Below are 18,857 nucleotides of genomic sequence, written 5' to 3'. Positions count from 1 at the left end.
CACAAACCAACATTCACTGGGAACCAATCACTTTCCTCTCTTCCCACATGTACACATGCCGTACATCCTCGATGAGAGCTTTTCACTGCTTCTTGCAACTTACCCCCCACACCATATACTCTTAATACCTTCCACAGAGCATCTCTATCAACTCTATCATATGCCTTCTCTAGATCCATAAATGCTACATACAAATCCATTTGCTTTTCTAAGTATTTCTCACATACATTCTTCAAAGCAAACACCTGATCCACACATCCTCTACCACTTCTGAAACCACACTGCTCCTCCCAAATCTGATGCTCTGTACATGCCTTCACCCTCTCAATCAATACCCTCCCATATAATTTCCCAGGAATACTCATTAATTTGAACACTCACCTTTATACCCTTTGCCTTAGTACAATGGCACTATACATGCATTCTGCCAATCCTCAGGCACTTCACCATGAACCATATGTACATTGAATATCCTCACAAACCAGTAAACACAGTCACCCCCCTTTTTAATGAATTCCAAAGCAATACCATCCAAACCCGCCACCTTGCCGGCTCTCACCTTCTGTGCTTTCATCTTCCGCAAAGCTTTCACTACCTCTTCTCTGTTTACCAAACCATTCTCCCTGACCCTCTCTTTTCGCACACCACCTCGACCAAAAGACCCTATGTCTGCCACTCTGTCATCAAACACATTCAACAAACCTTCAAAATATTCACTCAATCTCCCTCTCACTTCACCACTACTTGTTATTACCTCCCCACTTGCCCCCTTCATCGATGTTCCCGTTTGTTCTCTTGTCTTACGCACTTTATGTACTTCCTTCCAAAACATCTTTTTATTCTCCCTAAGATTTAATGATACTCTCAACCTGACTCTCATTAATATGTTCCCAGGAAATATTCCCAATGTGAAATTTTGAATCTTCTTTATTTGGATGCTTTTGGATTCAAAACTTTAGTTTTAATGCTTTACGTTTATTTTATCTATCCATTTATTCTTCTGACACTCATTCTCTCTGGGAACTCCCTTGAGGGAGTGGCCATGACACAGTCTCCATAAGTTGTGAACTCCATTGCCACTTCTTAACCTTTCGTGACTCACCCTTAACAGGCCACTGACAGAGGGCAACACTAGCACAGTGTTTTCAGAGGCTTCTACCCAGTTTCTCAGCAACTACTTCTGCCTAATGTTCCTATCTAGTATTCTAGCCTACTACTTCTATCTATTGCTCGCATTTAATGTTCCTACCTTCTATTTTTACCTTATACTTCTACCTAAATCTGCTATTGTTCCTGCCTGCTACTTCTTTATTTTGTTCTCACCATTTGGCCATTCATATATGGTATACCTCTCCCATCTTCTGTCTAAGACTGAAGAATTCAAGGTCTTTTAGCCAGGAATGGTAGTTCATATGTTTATGACCATCTCTTGATTTTGAAGTTTTTTTTTTGTTTTATTCATTAGAACTTGTTTCCATTTGTTTAACTGGTAACCATCCAGCTTTGCAATATTTCATTTTTCATATCATACTCATAACATTTTCACTGTTACATTTCTGACTTTTGTGTTCCCCTTGAATTGTAGTTTTTCATTTATAAAAACTCCCAAATCTTTGACATTTCAGTATTCTTAACCTTTAGGGCCTTTGTGGCCTTTGTAGGAAGGTGCCAGTTTAATGTTAATTGTTCCATGGAGCAGTCTTTTCTCCCTTTCTGTGATAAATGTCGCAGGAAGGTGCCAGTTTAATATTAATTGTTCCATGGAGCAGTCTTTTCTCCCTTTCTGTGATTAATGTCGTAGGAAGGTGCCAGTTTAATGTTAATTGTTCCATGGAGCAGTCTTTTCTCCCTTTCTGTGATAAATGTCCTAACTGGCATTCTTTAACAAAATAAAGCTAGTCTTATCCACACTAAACACTTAATAAGGTTCTTGTAGTATATCACATACACATGTATGTGAAACCTTCTCCTACATCATTTTCTTTAAATATGCATGAAATGATTGGTAAAAGCAGAAATATGTGTAATAAGAATGAATGTTGGGGATGAGAGAGCTTGGGAAGTGAGTCAGTTGTTGTTCGCTGATGATACAGCGCTGGTGGCTGATTCATGTGAGAAACTGCAGAAGCTGGTGACTGAGTTTGGTAAAGTGTGTGGAAGAAGAAAGTTAAGAGTAAATGTGAATAAGAGCAAGGTTATTAGGTACAGTAGGGTTGAGTGTCAAGTCAATTGGGAGGTGAGTTTGAATGGAGAAAAACTGGAGGAAGTGAAGTGTTTTAGATATCTGGGAGTGGATCTGTCAGCGGATGGAACCATGGAAGCGGAAGTGGATCATAGGGTGGGGGAGGGGGCGAAAATTTTGGGAGCCTTGAAAAATGTGTGGAAGTCGAGAACATTATCTCGGAAAGCAAAAATGGGTATGTTTGAAGGAATAGTGGTTCCAACAATGTTGTATGGTTGCGAGGCGTGGGCTATGGATAGAGTTGTGCGCAGGAGGATGGATGTGCTGGAAATGAGATGTTTGAGGACAATGTGTGGTGTGAGGTGGTTTGATCGAGTAAGTAACGTAAGGGTAAGAGAGATGTGTGGAAATAAAAAGAGCGTGGTTGAGAGAGCAGAAGAGGGTGTTTTGAAATGGTTTGGGCACATGGAGAGAATGAGTGAGGAAAGATTGACCAAGAGGATATATGTGTCGGAGGTGGAGGGAACGAGGAGAAGAGGGAGACCAAATTGGAGGTGGAAAGATGGAGTGAAAAAGATTTTGTGTGATCGGGGCCTGAACATGCAGGAGGGTGAAAGGAGGGCAAGGAATAGAGTGAATTGGAGCGATGTGGTATACAGGGTTTGACGTGCTGTCAGTGGATTGAATCAAGGCATGTGAAGCGTCTGGGGTAAACCATGGAAAGCTGTGTAGGTATGTATATTTGCGTGTGTGGACGTGTGTATGTACATGTGTATGGGGGGGGGGTTGGGCCATTTCTTTCGTCTGTTTCCTTGCGCTACCTCGCAAACGCGGGAGACAGCGACAAAGTATAAAAAAAAAAAAAAAAAAAAAAAAAAAAAAAGAATGAGGCATGTAATGATTGGTAAAAGCAGAAATATGTGTAGTAAGAATGAGCATTTGATCACAAGCACTAGTATTTACAAGCTGAATACCAGAGGGTGGAGGATGAATTGAAACTTTACCAGTGGATGGGATATGAATCAAAGTATTATGATCTGAAGTCTTTCTGGATTGCTTGATTAAAAAGTAGCTTAGATTATCTTGAAATATTTCATTATAAATGAGTAAGAATACTTTATAAAGTAAACATTACATCCTTTCAAATATGATCATCTATATAATCATTAGCTTGCATTTAGTTATCATCAATCCCATATTATCTTCTGTTATTTGGGTAATTCAGAAGCTTGCCAAAGCACATCCCTTATTTTAGCAACATCTTGCTCATTTATATTTGTGTGTTCTTCAATAGAAATATACATTTCTTCCTTTGGGGAGACCAAGCTTAAATATGATTAGTATATCACAAAAACATTCTTGAGCATGTTTGTTCATGGACTTAGAGGTGTTTTAACATGACCAAAGTATGTTTTGTCTCCTTTTACAACCTCTTTAAGTGATTTTCAGGGAAAAGGTCTGGCATAATGTTGACTCATAATTCTCCATATAATTTTCCTCTTATAGGTTGTCAGCCCCAACAGCATCTTTGGTCTAATCGGATTTCACACTTTCCTTTTCTCAAAACTTTGCTAGCATGTATAGTTTTTTAGAATATCATTCATGAAAAAATTTCTTGGAAGATTATTGCCATTTAAGAGAGCTGATATTTGCTCTTTGTAGGTTCAAGGTAATTATTTTCATGTGGATATCTTCTTTTAGGTCCGATTCCCAGGTCATTTCTCATCTGACCTTAAGGACCTCTTGAGGAACCTCCTGCAGGTTGACTTGACCAAACGATATGGAAATTTAAAGAATGCTGTCAATGACATCAAGAATCACAAGTGGTTCACATCAACAGACTGGATTGCTGTATATCAGAGGAAGGTAAGCTTATTGCAAGTGCTGTCATGCCTCTGTTCTTACCATCTCAGGCTAATGGCTATTCTAGTTTTGAAACTTTTTGTAGAAGTTTGCCTTGAATTTGCAGCTTGCATGCTGAGTTTAAATTATTTATGTTATGTAGTTGCATGATATGAGACAATTGCATTAATATTTGTTTTTAACTTTTATTATTTGTTAAATCACCTTTCTTTATGTAAAGCTCAAGGATATAATCTCAGTTTTTTCTTGCATGACTGAACAGTTGGTACAGAAATAGAGCTTATTTCAAAGTCAAAGAATGGACTGTATCATAGCAAGGCTTCACAGCAGTTCTTAGAGTGCCTCATGCTTTAGTTTTAACTACATAACTACTCTCAAATGATGTAAGGTAATGGATAGTCTATGGACAGACTGGTTATTGCCGTATTTATGGTTTGTTCCATTTGCACGCCAGCAATTCACGGGAACTAAGTAATGTTGGAACTGTTGCTGCCTTTTTGTTGTATGTAGATTTAAAGTCAGTTTTTTCACATAACCATTGTTGCCTTTTCATTGTGTAAAGTTTTAAAGTTGGGTTCAGTTGCAGCATTCGCAATTTGTTGTTTCCTCACTTTATTATTACCTTTCCTACTTTGCATGAGGAATAAGTTCGAGGAAAAGTCCGTACAAAGCAAGTCTATAAAGGAAACCGAGTTTTACATGGTAAAAGGGGGGTTATGTTTTAAGCCCAAACTGATCCTGATATTCACACTTTTATCTCACAAGTGTAGTGCACATAAAACATGTACATGATATATCAGATGAAAGATTACTTGCTATAGTTGGAGCTTATAACTCCACTCATGAATGAATGGAGGCAAGCGAGTGTCCAGACTGTCCAGGTTGCTGACAGTCTGGTGTTGGCAGATCATATTAGTTCATACTGATTTCAATTTGTATTTTCTTGTTTGTTTAGAATTCATGCATACGAATAAGGAATAGAGTGAATTGGAACGATGTGGTATACCGGGGTCGACATGCTGTCAATGGATTGAACCAGGGCATGTGAAGCGTCTGGGGTAAACCATGGAAAGTTGTGTGGGGCCTGGATGTGGAAAGGGAGCTGTGGTTTCGGTGCATTATTACATGACAGCTAGAGACTGAGTGTGAACGAATGGGGCCTTTGGTGTCTTTTCCTAGCGCTACCTCGCACACATGAGGGGGGAGGGGGTTGTTATTCCATGTGTGGCAAGGTGGCAATGGGAACAAATAAAGGCAGACAGTATGAATTATGTACATGTGTATATATGTATATGTCTGTGTGTGTATATATGTGTACATTGAGATGTATAGGTATGTATATTTGCGTATGTGGACGTGTATGTATATACATGTGTATGTGGGCGGGTTGGGCCATTCTTTCGTCTGTTTCCTTGCGCTACCTCGCTAATGCGGGAGTCAGCGACAAAGCAAAATAAAAGAAAAATAAGAATAATGGGGTTACACATGTCGTAGAAGGTGACTAAAGGGGATGGGAGCGGGGGGCTAGAAACTCTCCCCTCCTTGTATTTTAACTTTCTAAAAGGGGAAACAGAAGAAGGAGTCACGTGGGGAGCGCTCATCCTCCTCGAAGGCTCAGATTGGGGTGTCTAAATGTGTGTGGATGTAACCAAGATAAGAAAAAAAGGAGAGATAGGTAGTATGTTTGAGGAAAGGAACCGGGATGTTTTGGCTCTGAGTGAAACGAAGCTCAAGGGTAAAGGGGAAGAGTGGTTTGGGAATGTCTTGGGAGTAAAGTCAGGGGTTAGTGAGAGGACAAGAGCAAGGGAAGGAGTAGCACTACTCCTGAAACAAGAGTGGTGGAAGTATATGAAAGAGTGTAAGAAAGTAAACTCTGGATTGATATGGGTAAAATTGAAAGTGGATGGAGAGAGATGGGTGATTATTGGTGCATATGCACCAGGGCATGAGAAGAAAGATCGTGAGAGGCAAGTGTTTTGGGAGCAGCTGAGTGAGTGTGTTCGTAGTTTTGATGCACGAGACCGGGTTATAGTAATGGGTGATTTGAATGCAAAGGTGAGTAATGTGGCTGTTGAGGGAATGATTTGTGTACATGGGGTGTTCAGTGTTGTAAATGCAAATGGTGAAGAGCTTGTAGATTTATGTGCCAAAAAAGGACTGGTGATTGGGAATACCTGGTTTAAAAAGAGAGACATACATTTTTTTTTTTTTGCCGCTGTCTCCCGCGTTTGCGAGGTAGCGCAAGGAAACAGACGAAAGAAATGGCCCAACCCACCCCCATACACATGTATATACATACGTCCACACACGCAAATATACATACCTACACAGCTTTCCATGGTTTACCCCAGACGCTTCACATGCCTTGATTCAGTCCACTGACAGCACGTCAACCCCGGTATACCACATCGCTCCAATTCACTCTATTCCTTGCCCTCCTTTCACCCTCCTGCATGTTCAGGCCCCGATCACACAAAATCTTTTTCACTCCATCTTTCCACCTCCAATTTGGTCTCCCTCTTCTCCTCGTTCCCTCCACCTCCGACACATATATCCTCTTGGTCAATCTTTCCTCACTCATTCTCTGCATGTGCCCAAACCATTTCAAAACACCCTCTTCTGCTCTCTCAACCACGCTCTTTTTATTTCCACACATCTCTCTTACCCTTACGTTACTTACTCGATCAAACCACCTCACACCACACATTGTCCTCAAACATCTCATTTCCAGCACATCCATCCTCCTGCGCACAACTCTATCCATAGCCCACGCCTCGCAACCATACAACATTGTTGGAACCACTATTCCTTCAAACATACCCATTTTTGCTTTCCGAGATGATGTTCTCGACTTCCACACATTCTTCAAGGCTCCCAGAATTTTCGCCCCCTCCCCCACCCTATGATCCACTTCCGCTTCCATGGTTCCATCCGCTGCCATATCCACTCCCAGATATCTAAAACACTTCACTTCCTCCAGTTTTTCTCCATTCAAACTCACCTCCCAATTGACTTGACCCTCAACCCTACTGTACCTAATAACCTTGCTCTTATTCACATTTACTCTTAACTTTCTTTTTTCACACACTTTACCAAACTCAGTCACCAGCTTCTGCAGTTTCTCACATGAATCAGCCACCAGAGCTGTATCATCAGCGAACAACAACTGACTCACTTCCCAAGCTCTCTCATCCCTAACAGACTTCATACTCGCCCCTCTTTCCAAAACTCTTGCATTCACCTCCCTAACAACCCCATCCATAAACAAATTAAACAACCATGGAGACATCACACACCCCTGCCGCAAACCTACATTCACTGAGAACCAATCACTTTCCTCTCTTCCTACACGTACACATGCCTTACATCCTCGATAAAAACTTTTCACTGCTTCTAACAACTTGCCTCCCACACCATATATTCTTAATACCTTCCACAGAGCATCTCTATCAACTCTATCATATGCCTTCTCCAGATCCATAAATGCTACATACAAATCCATTTGCTTTTCTAAGTATTTCTCACATACATTCTTCAAAGCAAACACCTGATCCACACATCCTCTACCACTTCTGAAACCACACTGCTCTTCCCCAATCTGATGCTCTGTACATGCCTTCACCCTCTCAATCAATACCCTCCCATATAATTTACCAGGAATACTCAACAAACTTAAACTTATCCAAATGTATATATATATATATATATATATATATATATATATATATATATATATATATATATATATATATTCATGTGAGAAACTGCAGAAGCTGGTGACTGAGTTTGGTAAAGTGTGTGGAAGAAGAAAGTTAAGAGTAAATGTGAATAAGAGCAAGGTTATTAGGTACAGTAGGGTTGAGGGTCAAGTCAATTGGGAGGTGAGTTTGAATGGAGAAAAACTGGAGGAAGTGAAGTGTTTTAGATATCTGGGAGTGGATCTGGCAGCGGATGGAACCATGGAAGCGGAAGTGGATCATAGGGTGGGGGAGGGGGCAAAAATTCTGGGGGCCTTGAAGAATGTGTGGAAGTCGAGAACATTATCTCGGAAAGCAAAAATGGGTATGTTTGAAGGAATAGTGGTTCCAACAATGTTGTATGGTTGCGAGGCGTGGGCTATGGATAGAGTTGTGCGCAGGAGGATGGATGTGCTGGAAATGAGATGTTTGAGGACAATGTGTGGTGTGAGGTGGTTTGATCGAGTGAGTAACGTAAGGGTAAGAGAGATGTGTGGAAATAAAAAGAGCGTGGTTGAGAGAGCAGAAGAGGGTGTTTTGAAGTGGTTTGGGCACATGGAGAGAATGAGTGAGGAAAGATTGACCAAGAGGATATATGTGTCGGAGGTGGAGGGAACGAGGAGAAGAGGGAGACCAAATTGGAGGTGGAAAGATGGAGTGAAGAAGATTTTGTGTGATCGGGGCCTGGACATGCAGGAGGGTGAAAGGAGGGCAAGGAATAGAGTGAATTGGATCGATGTGGTATACCGGGGTTGACGTGCTGTCAGTGGATTGAATCAAGGCATGTGAAGCGTCTGGGGTAAACCATGGAAAGCTGTGTGTGGACGTATGTATATACATGTGTATGGGGGGGGTTGGGCCATTTCTTTCGTCTGTTTCCTTGCGCTACCTCGCAAACGCGGGAGACAGCGACAAAGTATAATAATATATATATTTTTCAAATTTCAATTACATAGAGACAGCACTTTTTACAAAATATTTATGTAAAAATTACATTATGAAAGATGATCTCTAATGGCACAGTTCACAGCTCTCATAGGATTAATTCATTTTGACTGATTAATTTACCTTTCTCAGCATGTTGCAACAATACTCTGTTCCCATTAAGGATTGTTACTAATATTCTCTGCAACTATTACTTCTTGGGGAACCATCAATTTTTGAGCCATATATATTTTGTTTCAGTATTGATTAATTTTCAAGTTGCCCTTTTTCAGTCTTTAAGTTGTATCAAGTTGAAATTTTTTTCTTATTTATCGACATAAAATTTTAAACCGATTGTTTTTCATCCTAGGGATAACATTGGATATGTACACTAAATGTTGCGGATTTTCCATCTCGGCAACAACTCGGACATGAGTATAATCTTGGTTGTAGATACAATTTAAAGACTACTGCAACAGTAATATTTTGCCATTAATTAGTTATTTAGTACTTAAGGATTTAACTTTCCAGGTTTGGGAAAGAGAGAAAAAAAGAACATTATTTTGAGAATGTTCTTATTCTATTAGCTGAATAAATGCAAGAATTAATGAGATGTCTTTCATGCTCAAAAAATTGTTGTGACCCTTTAATGCCTGCACTGCTGAATGTTGCATGTGACCGCTTTGTTACCTCCCCATGGTAGATATCTGCCCCGCTGGTTCCCAGGTTAAAAAACCGTGGGGACACAACCCAATTTCCTCAGTATGAGGAAAGCAGGAGCACCTTCCGGACTGCTTCGCTGGAGATGTTTCCCAAAGAGTTTGCAGAATTCTAGACGGTAACAAAAATTTACTTCTTTCTATCAGATAGCGCATAGCTTATCAGTTATAATAGTGTTCTTAGTATAATATTTGTACTACACATGTAATAGCATAATATAACTGCACAGAACTTTCGCTCATATAGAACATAATACACTCTGCAGTAATGTTATATCATTGCAGAGTTTTACATACTTGATCCTTTCATGCACTCCTATTCTTAATTTCATCTTGCACTGTTTCCATATGTCCACGTCTCCCAGGCATACCTTTCCCTTCAATATGAGCTTTTGCTTCCATAACTCCATTGTTCTTCAGACCTTTCTTCTTCAGAGACACATTTGAGGTATTACAGATATTACAGAATAGACTTCATGATAGTAACTAGATGACTCAAGCAAGGATATATATATATATATATATTTTTTTTTTTTCCTCCCGCATTTGCGAGGTAGCGCAAGGAAACAGACGAAAGAAATGGCCCAACCCACCCCCATACACAATGTATGTACATACACGTCCACACACGCAAATATACATACCTATACATCTCAATGTACACATATATATACACACATATATACCCATGCACACAATTCACACTGTCTGCCTTTATTCATTCCCATTGCCACCTCGCCACACATGGAATACCATCCCCCTCCCCCCTCATGTGCACGAGGTAGTGCTAGGGAAAGACAACAAAGGCCCCATTCGTACACACTCAGCCTCTAGCTGTCATGTAATAATGCACCGAAACCACAGCTCCCTTTCCACATCCAGGCCCCACAGAACTTTCCATGGATTACCCCAGGCGCTTCACATGCCCTGGTTCAATCCATTGACAGCATGTCGACCCCGATATACCACATCGTTCCAATTCACTCTATTCCTTGCACGCCTTTCACCCTCCTGCATGTTCAGGCCCCGATCACTCAAAATCTTTTTCACTCCATCTTTCCACCTCCAATTTGGTCTCCCAATTCTCTTTGTTCCCTCCACCTCTGACACATATATCCTCTTGGTCAATCTTTCCTCACTCATTCTCTCCATGTGCCCAAACCATTTCAAAACACCCTCTTTTGCTCTCTCAACCACGCTCTTTTTATTTCCACACATCTCTCTTACCCTTACGTTACTTACTCGATCAAACCACCTCACACCACACATTGTCCTCAAACATCTCATTTCCAGCACATCCATCCTCCTGCGCACAACTCTATCCATAGCCCACGCCTCGCAACCATACAACATTGTTGGAACCACTATTCCTTCAAACATACCCATTTTTGCTTTCTGAGATAATGTTCTCGACTTCCACACATTCTTCAAGGCTCCCAGGATTTTCGAACCCCCTCCCCCACCGTATGATCCTCTTCCGCTTCCATGGTTCCATCCGCTGCCAGATCCACTCCCAGATATCTAAAACACTTTACTTCCTCCAGTTTTTCTCCATTCAAACTTACCTCCCAATTGACTTGACCCTCAACCCTACTGTACCTAATAACCTTGCTCTTATTCACATTTACTCTTAACTTTCTTCTTTCACACACTTTACCAAACTCAGTCACCAGCTTCTGCAGTTTCTCACATGAATCAGCCACCAGCGCTGTATCATCAGCGAACAACAACTGACTCACTTCCCAAGCTCTCTCATCCCCAACAGACTTCATACTTGCCCCTCTTTCCAAAACTCTTGCATTCACCTCCCTAACAACCCCATCCATAAACAAATTAAACAACCATGGAGACATCACACACCCCTGCCGCAAACCTACATTCACTGAGAACCAATCACTTTCCTCTCTTCCTACACTTACACATGCCTTACATCCTCGATAAAAACTTTTCACTCCTTCTAACAACTTGCCTCCCACACCATATATTCTTAATACCTTCCACAGAGCATCTCTATCAACTCTGTCATATGCCTTCTCCAGATCCACAAATGCTACATACAAATCCATTTGCTTTTCTAAGTATTTCTCACATACATTCTTCAAAGCAAACACCTGATCCACACATCCTCTACCACTTCTGAAACCACAGTGCTCTTCCCCAATCTGATGCTCTGTACATGCCTTCACCCTCTCAATCAATGCCCTCCCATATAATTTACCAGGAATACTCAACAAACTTATACCTCTGTAATTTGAGCACTCACTCTTATCCCCTTTGCCTTTGTACAATGGCACTATGCACGCATTCTGCCAATCCTCAGGCACCTCACCATGAGTCATACATACATTAAATAACCTTACCAACCAGTCAATAATATATATATAATTGGGAGGTGAGTTTAAATGGAGAAAAACTGGAGGAAGTGAAGTGTTTTAGATATCTGGGAGTGGATCTGGCAGCGGATGGAACCATGGAAGCGGAAGTGGATCATAGGGTGGGGGAGGGGGCGAAAATTCTGGGAGCCTTGAAGAATGTGTGGAAGTCGAGAACATTATCTCGGAAAGCAAAAATGGGTATGTTTGAAGGAATAGTGGTTCCAACAATGTTGTATGGTTGCGAGGCATGGGCTATGGATAGAGTTGTGCGCAGGAGGATGGATGTGCTGGAAATGAGATGTTTGAGGACAATGTGTGGTGTGAGGTGGTTTGATCGAGTAAGTAACGTAAGGGTAAGAGAGATGTGTGGAAATAAAAAGAGCATGGTTGAGAGAGCAGAAGAGGGTGTTTTGAAATGGTTTGGTCACATGGAGAGAATGAGTGAGGAAAGATTGACCAAGAGGATATACGTGTCGGAGGTGGAGGGAACGAGGAGAAGAGGGAGACCAAATTGGAGATGGAAAGATGGAATGAAAAAGATTTTGTGTGATCAGGGCCTGAACATGCAGGAGGGTGAAAGGAGGGCAAGGAATAGAGTGAATTGGAGCGATGTGGTATACCGGGGTTGATGTGCTGTCAGTGGATTGAATCAGGGCATGTGAAGCATCTGGGGAAAACCATGGAAAGCTGTGTAGGTATGTATATTTGCGTGTGTGGACGTATGTATATACATGTGTATGGGGGTGGGTTGGGCCATTTCTTTCGTCTGTTTCCTTGCATTACCTCGCAAACGCGGGAGACAGCGACAAAGCAAAAAAATATATATATATATATATATATATATATATATATATATATATATATATATATATATATATATATATATATATATATATTATCCCTGGGGATAGGGGATTAAGAATACTTCCCACGTATTCCCTGCGTGTCGTAGAAGGCGACTAAAAGGGGAGGGAGCGGGGGGCTGGAAATCCTCCCCTCTCGTTTTTTTTTTTTTTTAAATTTTCCAAAAGAAGGAACAGAGGGGGCCAGTTGAGGATATTCCAAAAAAGGCCCAGTCCTCTGTTCTTAGCGCTACCTCGCTAACGCGGGAAATGGCGAATAGTTTAAAAGAAAGATATATATATATATATATATATATATATATATATATTGAAATGTATAGGTATGTATATAAGTGTGTGTGGACGTGTATGTATATACATGTGTATGTAGGTGGGTTGGGCCATTCTTTCGTCTGTTTCCTTACGCTACCTCGCTAACGCGGGAGATAGCGACAAAGTATGATAAATATAAAAAATATATATATATATATTATCCCTGGGGATAGGGGAGAAAGAATACTTCCCACGTATTCCCTGCGTGTCGTACAAGGCGACTAAAAGGGGAGGGAGCAGGGGGCTGGAAATCCTCCCCTCGTGTTTTTTTTTCTTTTTAATTTTCCAAAAGAAGGAACAGAGAAGGCGGCCAGGTGAGGATATTCCCTCAAGGGCCCAGTCCTCTGTTCTCAGCGCTACCTCGCTAATGCGGGAAATGGCGAATAGTGTGAAAAAATATATATATATATATATATATATATATATATATATATATATATATATATATATATATATATATATATATATTATTTATTTATTTATTATACTTTGTCGCTGTCTCCCGCGTTTGCGAGGTAGCGCAAGGAAACAGACGAAAGAAATGGCCCAACCCCCCCCCCATACACATGTATATACATACGTCCACACACGCAAATATACATACCTACACAGCTTTCCATGGTTTACCCCAGACGCTTCACATGCCTTGCTTCAATCCACTGACAGCACGTCAACCCCGGTATACCACATCGCTCCAATTCACTCTATTCCTTGCCCTCCTTTCACCCTCCTGCATGTTCAGGCCCCGATCACACAAAATCTTTTTCACTCCATCTTTCCACCTCCAATTTGGTCTCCCTCTTCTCCTTGTTCCCTCCACCTCCGACACATATATCCTCTTGGTCAATCTTTCCTCACTCATCCTCTCCATGTGCCCAAACCACTTCAAAACACCCTCTTCTACTCTCTCAACCACGCTCATTTTATTTCCACACATCTCTCTTACCCTTACATTACTCACTCAATCAAACCACCTCACACCACACATTGTCCTCAAACATCTCATTTCCAGCACATCCATCCTCCTGCGCACAACTCTATCCATAGCCCACGCCTCGCAACCATACAACGTTGTTGGAACCACTATTCCTTCAAACATACCCATTTTTGCTTTCCGAGATAATGTTCTCGACTTCCACACATTCTTCAAGGCCCCCAGGATTTTCGCCCCCTCCCCCACCCTATGATCCACTTCCGCTTCCATGGTTCCATCCGCTGCCAGATCCACTCCCAGATATCTAAAACACTTCACTTCCTCCAGTTTTTCTCCATTCAAACTCACCTCCCAATTGACTTGACCCTCAACCCTACTGTACCTAATAACCTTGCTCTTATTCACATTTACTCTTAACTTTCTTCTTCCACACACTTTTCCAAACTCAGTCACCAGCTTCTGCAGTTTCTCACATGAATCAGCCACCAGCGCTGTATCATCAGCGAACAACAACTGACTCACTTCCCAAGCTCTCTCATCCCCAACAGACTTCATACTTGCCCCTCTTTCCAAAACTCTTGCATTTACCTCCCTAACAACCCCATCCATAAACAAATTAGACAACCATGGAGACATTACACACCCCTGCCGCAAACCTACATTCACTGAGAACCAATCACTTTCCTCTCTTCCTACACGTACACATGCCTTACATCCTCGATAAAAACTTTTCACTGCTTCTAACAACTTTCCTCCCACACCATATATTCTTAATACCTTCCACAGAGCATCTCTATCAACTCTATCATATGCCTTCTCCAGATCCATAAATGCTACATACAAATCCATTTGCTTTTCTAAGTATTTCTCACATACATTCTTCAAAGCAAACACCTGATCCACACATCCTCTATATATATATATATATATATATATATATATATATATATATATATATATATATATATATATAAATATATATCTTTCATTCAAACTATTCGCCATTTCCCGCATTAGCGAGGTAGCGTTAAGAACAGAGGACTGGGCCTTTGAGGGACTACCCTCACCTGGCCCAATTCTCTGTTCCTTCTTTTGGAAAATTAAAAAAAAAACGAGAGGGGAGGATTTCCAGCCCCCCGCTCCCTCCTCTTTTAGTCGCCTTCTACGACACGCAGGGAATACGTGGGAAGTATTCTTGCTCCCCTATCCCCAGGGATTATAAATATATATATATATATATATATATATATATATATATATATATATATATATATATATAAATATATTTTTTTTATTTATTTTGCTTTGTCGCTGTCTCCCGCGTTTGCGAGGTAGCGTTTAGAACAGAGGACTGGGCCTTTGAGGGAATATCCTCAACTGGCCCCCTTCTCTGTTCCTTCTTTTGGAAAATTAAAAAAGAAACGGGAGGATTTCCAGCCCCACGCTCAGTCCCCTTTTAGTCGCCTTCTACGACATGCAGGGAATACGTGGGAAGTATTCTTTCTCCCCCATCCCCAGGGATTAAATATATATATATAGAGTGAGTGCTCAAATTACAGAGGTATAAGTTTGTTGAGTATTCCTGGTAAATTATATGGGAGGGTATTGATTGAGAGGGTGAAGGCATGTACAGAGCATCAGATTGGGGAAGAGCAGTGTGGTTTCAGAAGTGGTAGAGGATGTGTGGATCAGGTGTTTGCTTTGAAGAATGTATGTGAGAAATACTTAGAAAAGCAAATGGATTTGTATGTAGCATTTATGGATCTGGAGAAGGCATACGATAGAGTTGATAGAGATGCTCTGTGGAAGTTATTAAGAATATATGGTGTGGGAGGAAAGTTGTTAGAAGCAGTGAAAAGTTTTTATCGAGGATGTAAGGCATGTGTACGTGTAGGAAGAGAGGAAAGTGATTGGTTCTCAGTGAATGTAGGTTTGCGGCAGGGGTGTGTGATGTCTCCATGGTTGTTTAATTTGTTTATGGATGGGGTTGTTAGGGAGGTAAATGCAAGAGTTTTGGAAAGAGGGGCAAGTATGAAGTCTGTTGGGGATGAGAGAGCTTGGGAAGTGGGTCAGTTGTTGTTCGCTGATGATACAGCGCTGGTGGCTGATTCATGTGAGAAACTGCAGAAGCTGGTGACTGAGTTTGGTAAAGTGTGTGGAAGAAGAAAGTTAAGAGTAAATGTGAATAAGAGCAAGGTTATTAGGTACAGTAGGGTTGAGGGTCAAGTCAATTGGGAGGTGAGTTTGAATGGAGAAAAACTGGAGGAAGTGAAGTGTTTTAGATATCTGGGAGTGGATCTGGCAGCGGATGGAACCATGGAAGCGGAAGTGGATCATAGGGTGGGGGAGGGGGTGAAAATTCTGGGGGCCTTGAAGAATGTGTGGAAGTCGAGAACATTATCTCGGAAAGCAAAAATGGGTATGTTTGAAGGAATAGTGGTTCCAACAATGTTGTATGGTTGCGAGGCGTGGGCTATGGATAGAGTTGTGCGCAGGAGGATGGATGTGCTGGAAATGAGATGTTTGAGGACAATGTGTGGTGTGAGGTGGTTTGATCGAGTGAGTAACGTAAGGGTAAGAGAGATGTGTGGAAATAAAAAGAGCGTGGTTGAGAGAGCAGAAGAGGGTGTTTTGAAGTGGTTTGGGCACATGGAGAGAATGAGTGAGGAGAGATTGACCAAGAGGATATATGTGTCGGAGGTGGAGGGAACGAGGAGAAGAGGGAGACCAAATTGGAGGTGGAAAGATGGAGTGAAAAAGATTTTGTGTGATCGGGGCCTGAACATGCAGGAGGGTGAAAGGAGGGCAAGGAATAGAGTGAATTGGAGCGATGTGGTATACCGGGGTTGACGTGCTGTCAGTGGATTGAATCAAGGCATGTGAAGCGTCTGGGGTAAACCATGGAAAGCTGTGTAGGTATGTATATTTGCGTGTGTGGATGTATGTATATACATGTGTATGGGGGGGGGGTTGGGCCATTTCTTTCGTCTGTTTCCTTGCGCTACCTCGCAAACGCGGGAGACAGCGACAAAGTATAAAAAAAAAAAAAAAAAAAAAAAAAATATATATATATATATATATATATGTTTGAAGGAATAGTGGTTCCAACAATGTTGTATGGTTGCGAGGCGTGGGCTATGGATAGAGTTGTGCGCGGGAGGGTGGATGTGCTGGAAATGAGATGTTTGAGGACAATGTGTGGTGTGAGGTGGTTTGATCGAGTAAGTAATATAAGGGTAAGAGAGATGTGTGGAAATAAAAAGAGCGTGGTTGAGAGAGCAAAAGAGGGTGTTTTGAAATGTTTTGGGCACATGTAGAGAATGAGTGAGGAAAGATTGACCAAGAGGATATATGTGTCGGAGGTGGAGGGAACGAGAAGTGGGAGACGAAATTGGAGGTGGAAAGATGGAGTGAAAAAGATTTTGAGTGATCGGGGCCTGAACATGCAGGAGGGTGAAAGGCGGGCAAGGAATAGAGTGAATTGGATCGATGTGGTATACCGGGGTTGACGTGCTGTCAGTGGATTGAATCAGGGCATGTGAAGCGTCTGGGGTAAACCATGGAAAGTTCTGTGGGGCCTGGATGTGAAAAGGGAGCTGTGGTTTCGGGCATTATTGCATGACAGCTAGAGACTGAGTGTGAACGAATGGGGCCTTTGTTGTCTTTTCCTATCGCTACCTCGCACACAGGAGGGGGGAGGGGGATGGTATTCCATGTGTGGCGAGGTGGCGATGGGAATGAATAAAGGCAGACAGTGTGAATTGTGCATGGGTATATATGTATGTGTCTGTGTGTGTATATATATGTGTACATTGAGATGTATAGGTATGTATATTTGCGTGTGTGGACGTGTATGTATATACTTGTATATGGGGGTGGGTTGGGCCATTTTTTTCGTCTGTTTCCTTGTGCTACCCGCAAACGTGGGAGACAGCGACAAAGCAAAATAAAAAAAATGAAAATAATACATATATATATATTTTTTCTTTTCTTTCAAACTATTCGCCATTTCCCGCATTAGCAAGGTAGCATTAAGAACAGAGGACTGGGCCTCCGAGGGAATATCCTCACCTGGCCCCCTCCTCTGTTCCTTCTTTTGGAAAATTAAAAAAAAAAAAAAGAGGGGAGGATTTTCAGTCCCCCACTCCCTCCCCTTTTAGTCGCCTTCTTCGACACGCAGGGAATACGTGGGAAGTATTCTTTCTCCCCTATCCCCAGGGATATATATATATATATATACCTATATATATTATTTTGCTTTGTTGCTGCCTCCCATGTTAGCGAGGTAGCGCAAGGAAACAGACGAAAGCATGGCCCAACCCATCCACATACACGTCCACACACGCAAATATACATACCTATACATCTCAATGTATACGTATATATACACACACAGACTTATACATATATACACATGTACATAATTCATACTGTCTGCCTTTATTCATTCCCATCGCCACCCTGACACACATGAAATAACAACCCCCTCCCTCCTCATGTGCAGGAGGTAGCACTAGGAAAAGACAACAAAGGCCCCATTCGTTCACACTCTAATCTCTAGCTCTCATGTAATAATGCACCGAAACCACAGCTCCCTTTCCACATCCAGGCCCAACAGAACTTTCCATTGTTTACCCCAGACACTTCACATGCCCTGGTTCAATCCATTGACAGCACATCGACCCTGGTACACCACATCGTCCCAATACACCCTATTCCTTGCACGCCTTTCACCCTCCTGCATGTTCAGGCCCCGATCACACTAAATCTTTTTCACTTCGTCTTTCCCCCACCAATTTGGTCTCCCACTTTTCCTCGTTCCCTCCACCTCTGACACATATATCCTCTTGGTCAATCTTTCCTCACTCATTCTCTCCGTGTGACCAAACCATTTCAAAACACCCTCTTCTGCTCTCTCAACCACACTCTTTTTATTACCTCACATCTC

General features: G+C 41.7%; 1 protein-coding gene across 7 annotated transcripts in view; it reads left to right on the top strand.

Moving 5' to 3' along the window:
* Nucleotides 1-18,857, top strand: part of Pka-C1 (Protein kinase, cAMP-dependent, catalytic subunit 1) — a 184,799-nt gene that overhangs the window by 145,406 nt on the left and 20,536 nt on the right. For 4 of the 7 annotated variants that reach the window (XM_071696499.1, XM_071696500.1, XM_071696496.1 and 1 more), the window contains exons 7-8: nucleotides 3,884-4,048; nucleotides 9,410-9,544. In XM_071696499.1, the coding sequence (XP_071552600.1) occupies nucleotides 3,884-4,048; nucleotides 9,410-9,541 (297 nt within the window). In that variant the 3' untranslated portion in view covers nucleotides 9,542-9,544. The remainder of the gene's footprint in view (nucleotides 1-3,883; nucleotides 4,049-9,409; nucleotides 9,545-18,857) is intronic. The other 3 variants (XM_071696501.1, XM_071696502.1, XM_071696498.1) reach the window with 1 other exon arrangement.

This window comes from Panulirus ornatus, chromosome 59 (genome assembly GCF_036320965.1).
Source record: "Panulirus ornatus isolate Po-2019 chromosome 59, ASM3632096v1, whole genome shotgun sequence".
Taxonomy (NCBI): domain Eukaryota; kingdom Metazoa; phylum Arthropoda; class Malacostraca; order Decapoda; family Palinuridae; genus Panulirus; species Panulirus ornatus.
The sequence above is the reverse complement of the archived record's forward strand: the minus strand, read 5'-3'. Positions and strand labels throughout refer to the sequence as shown.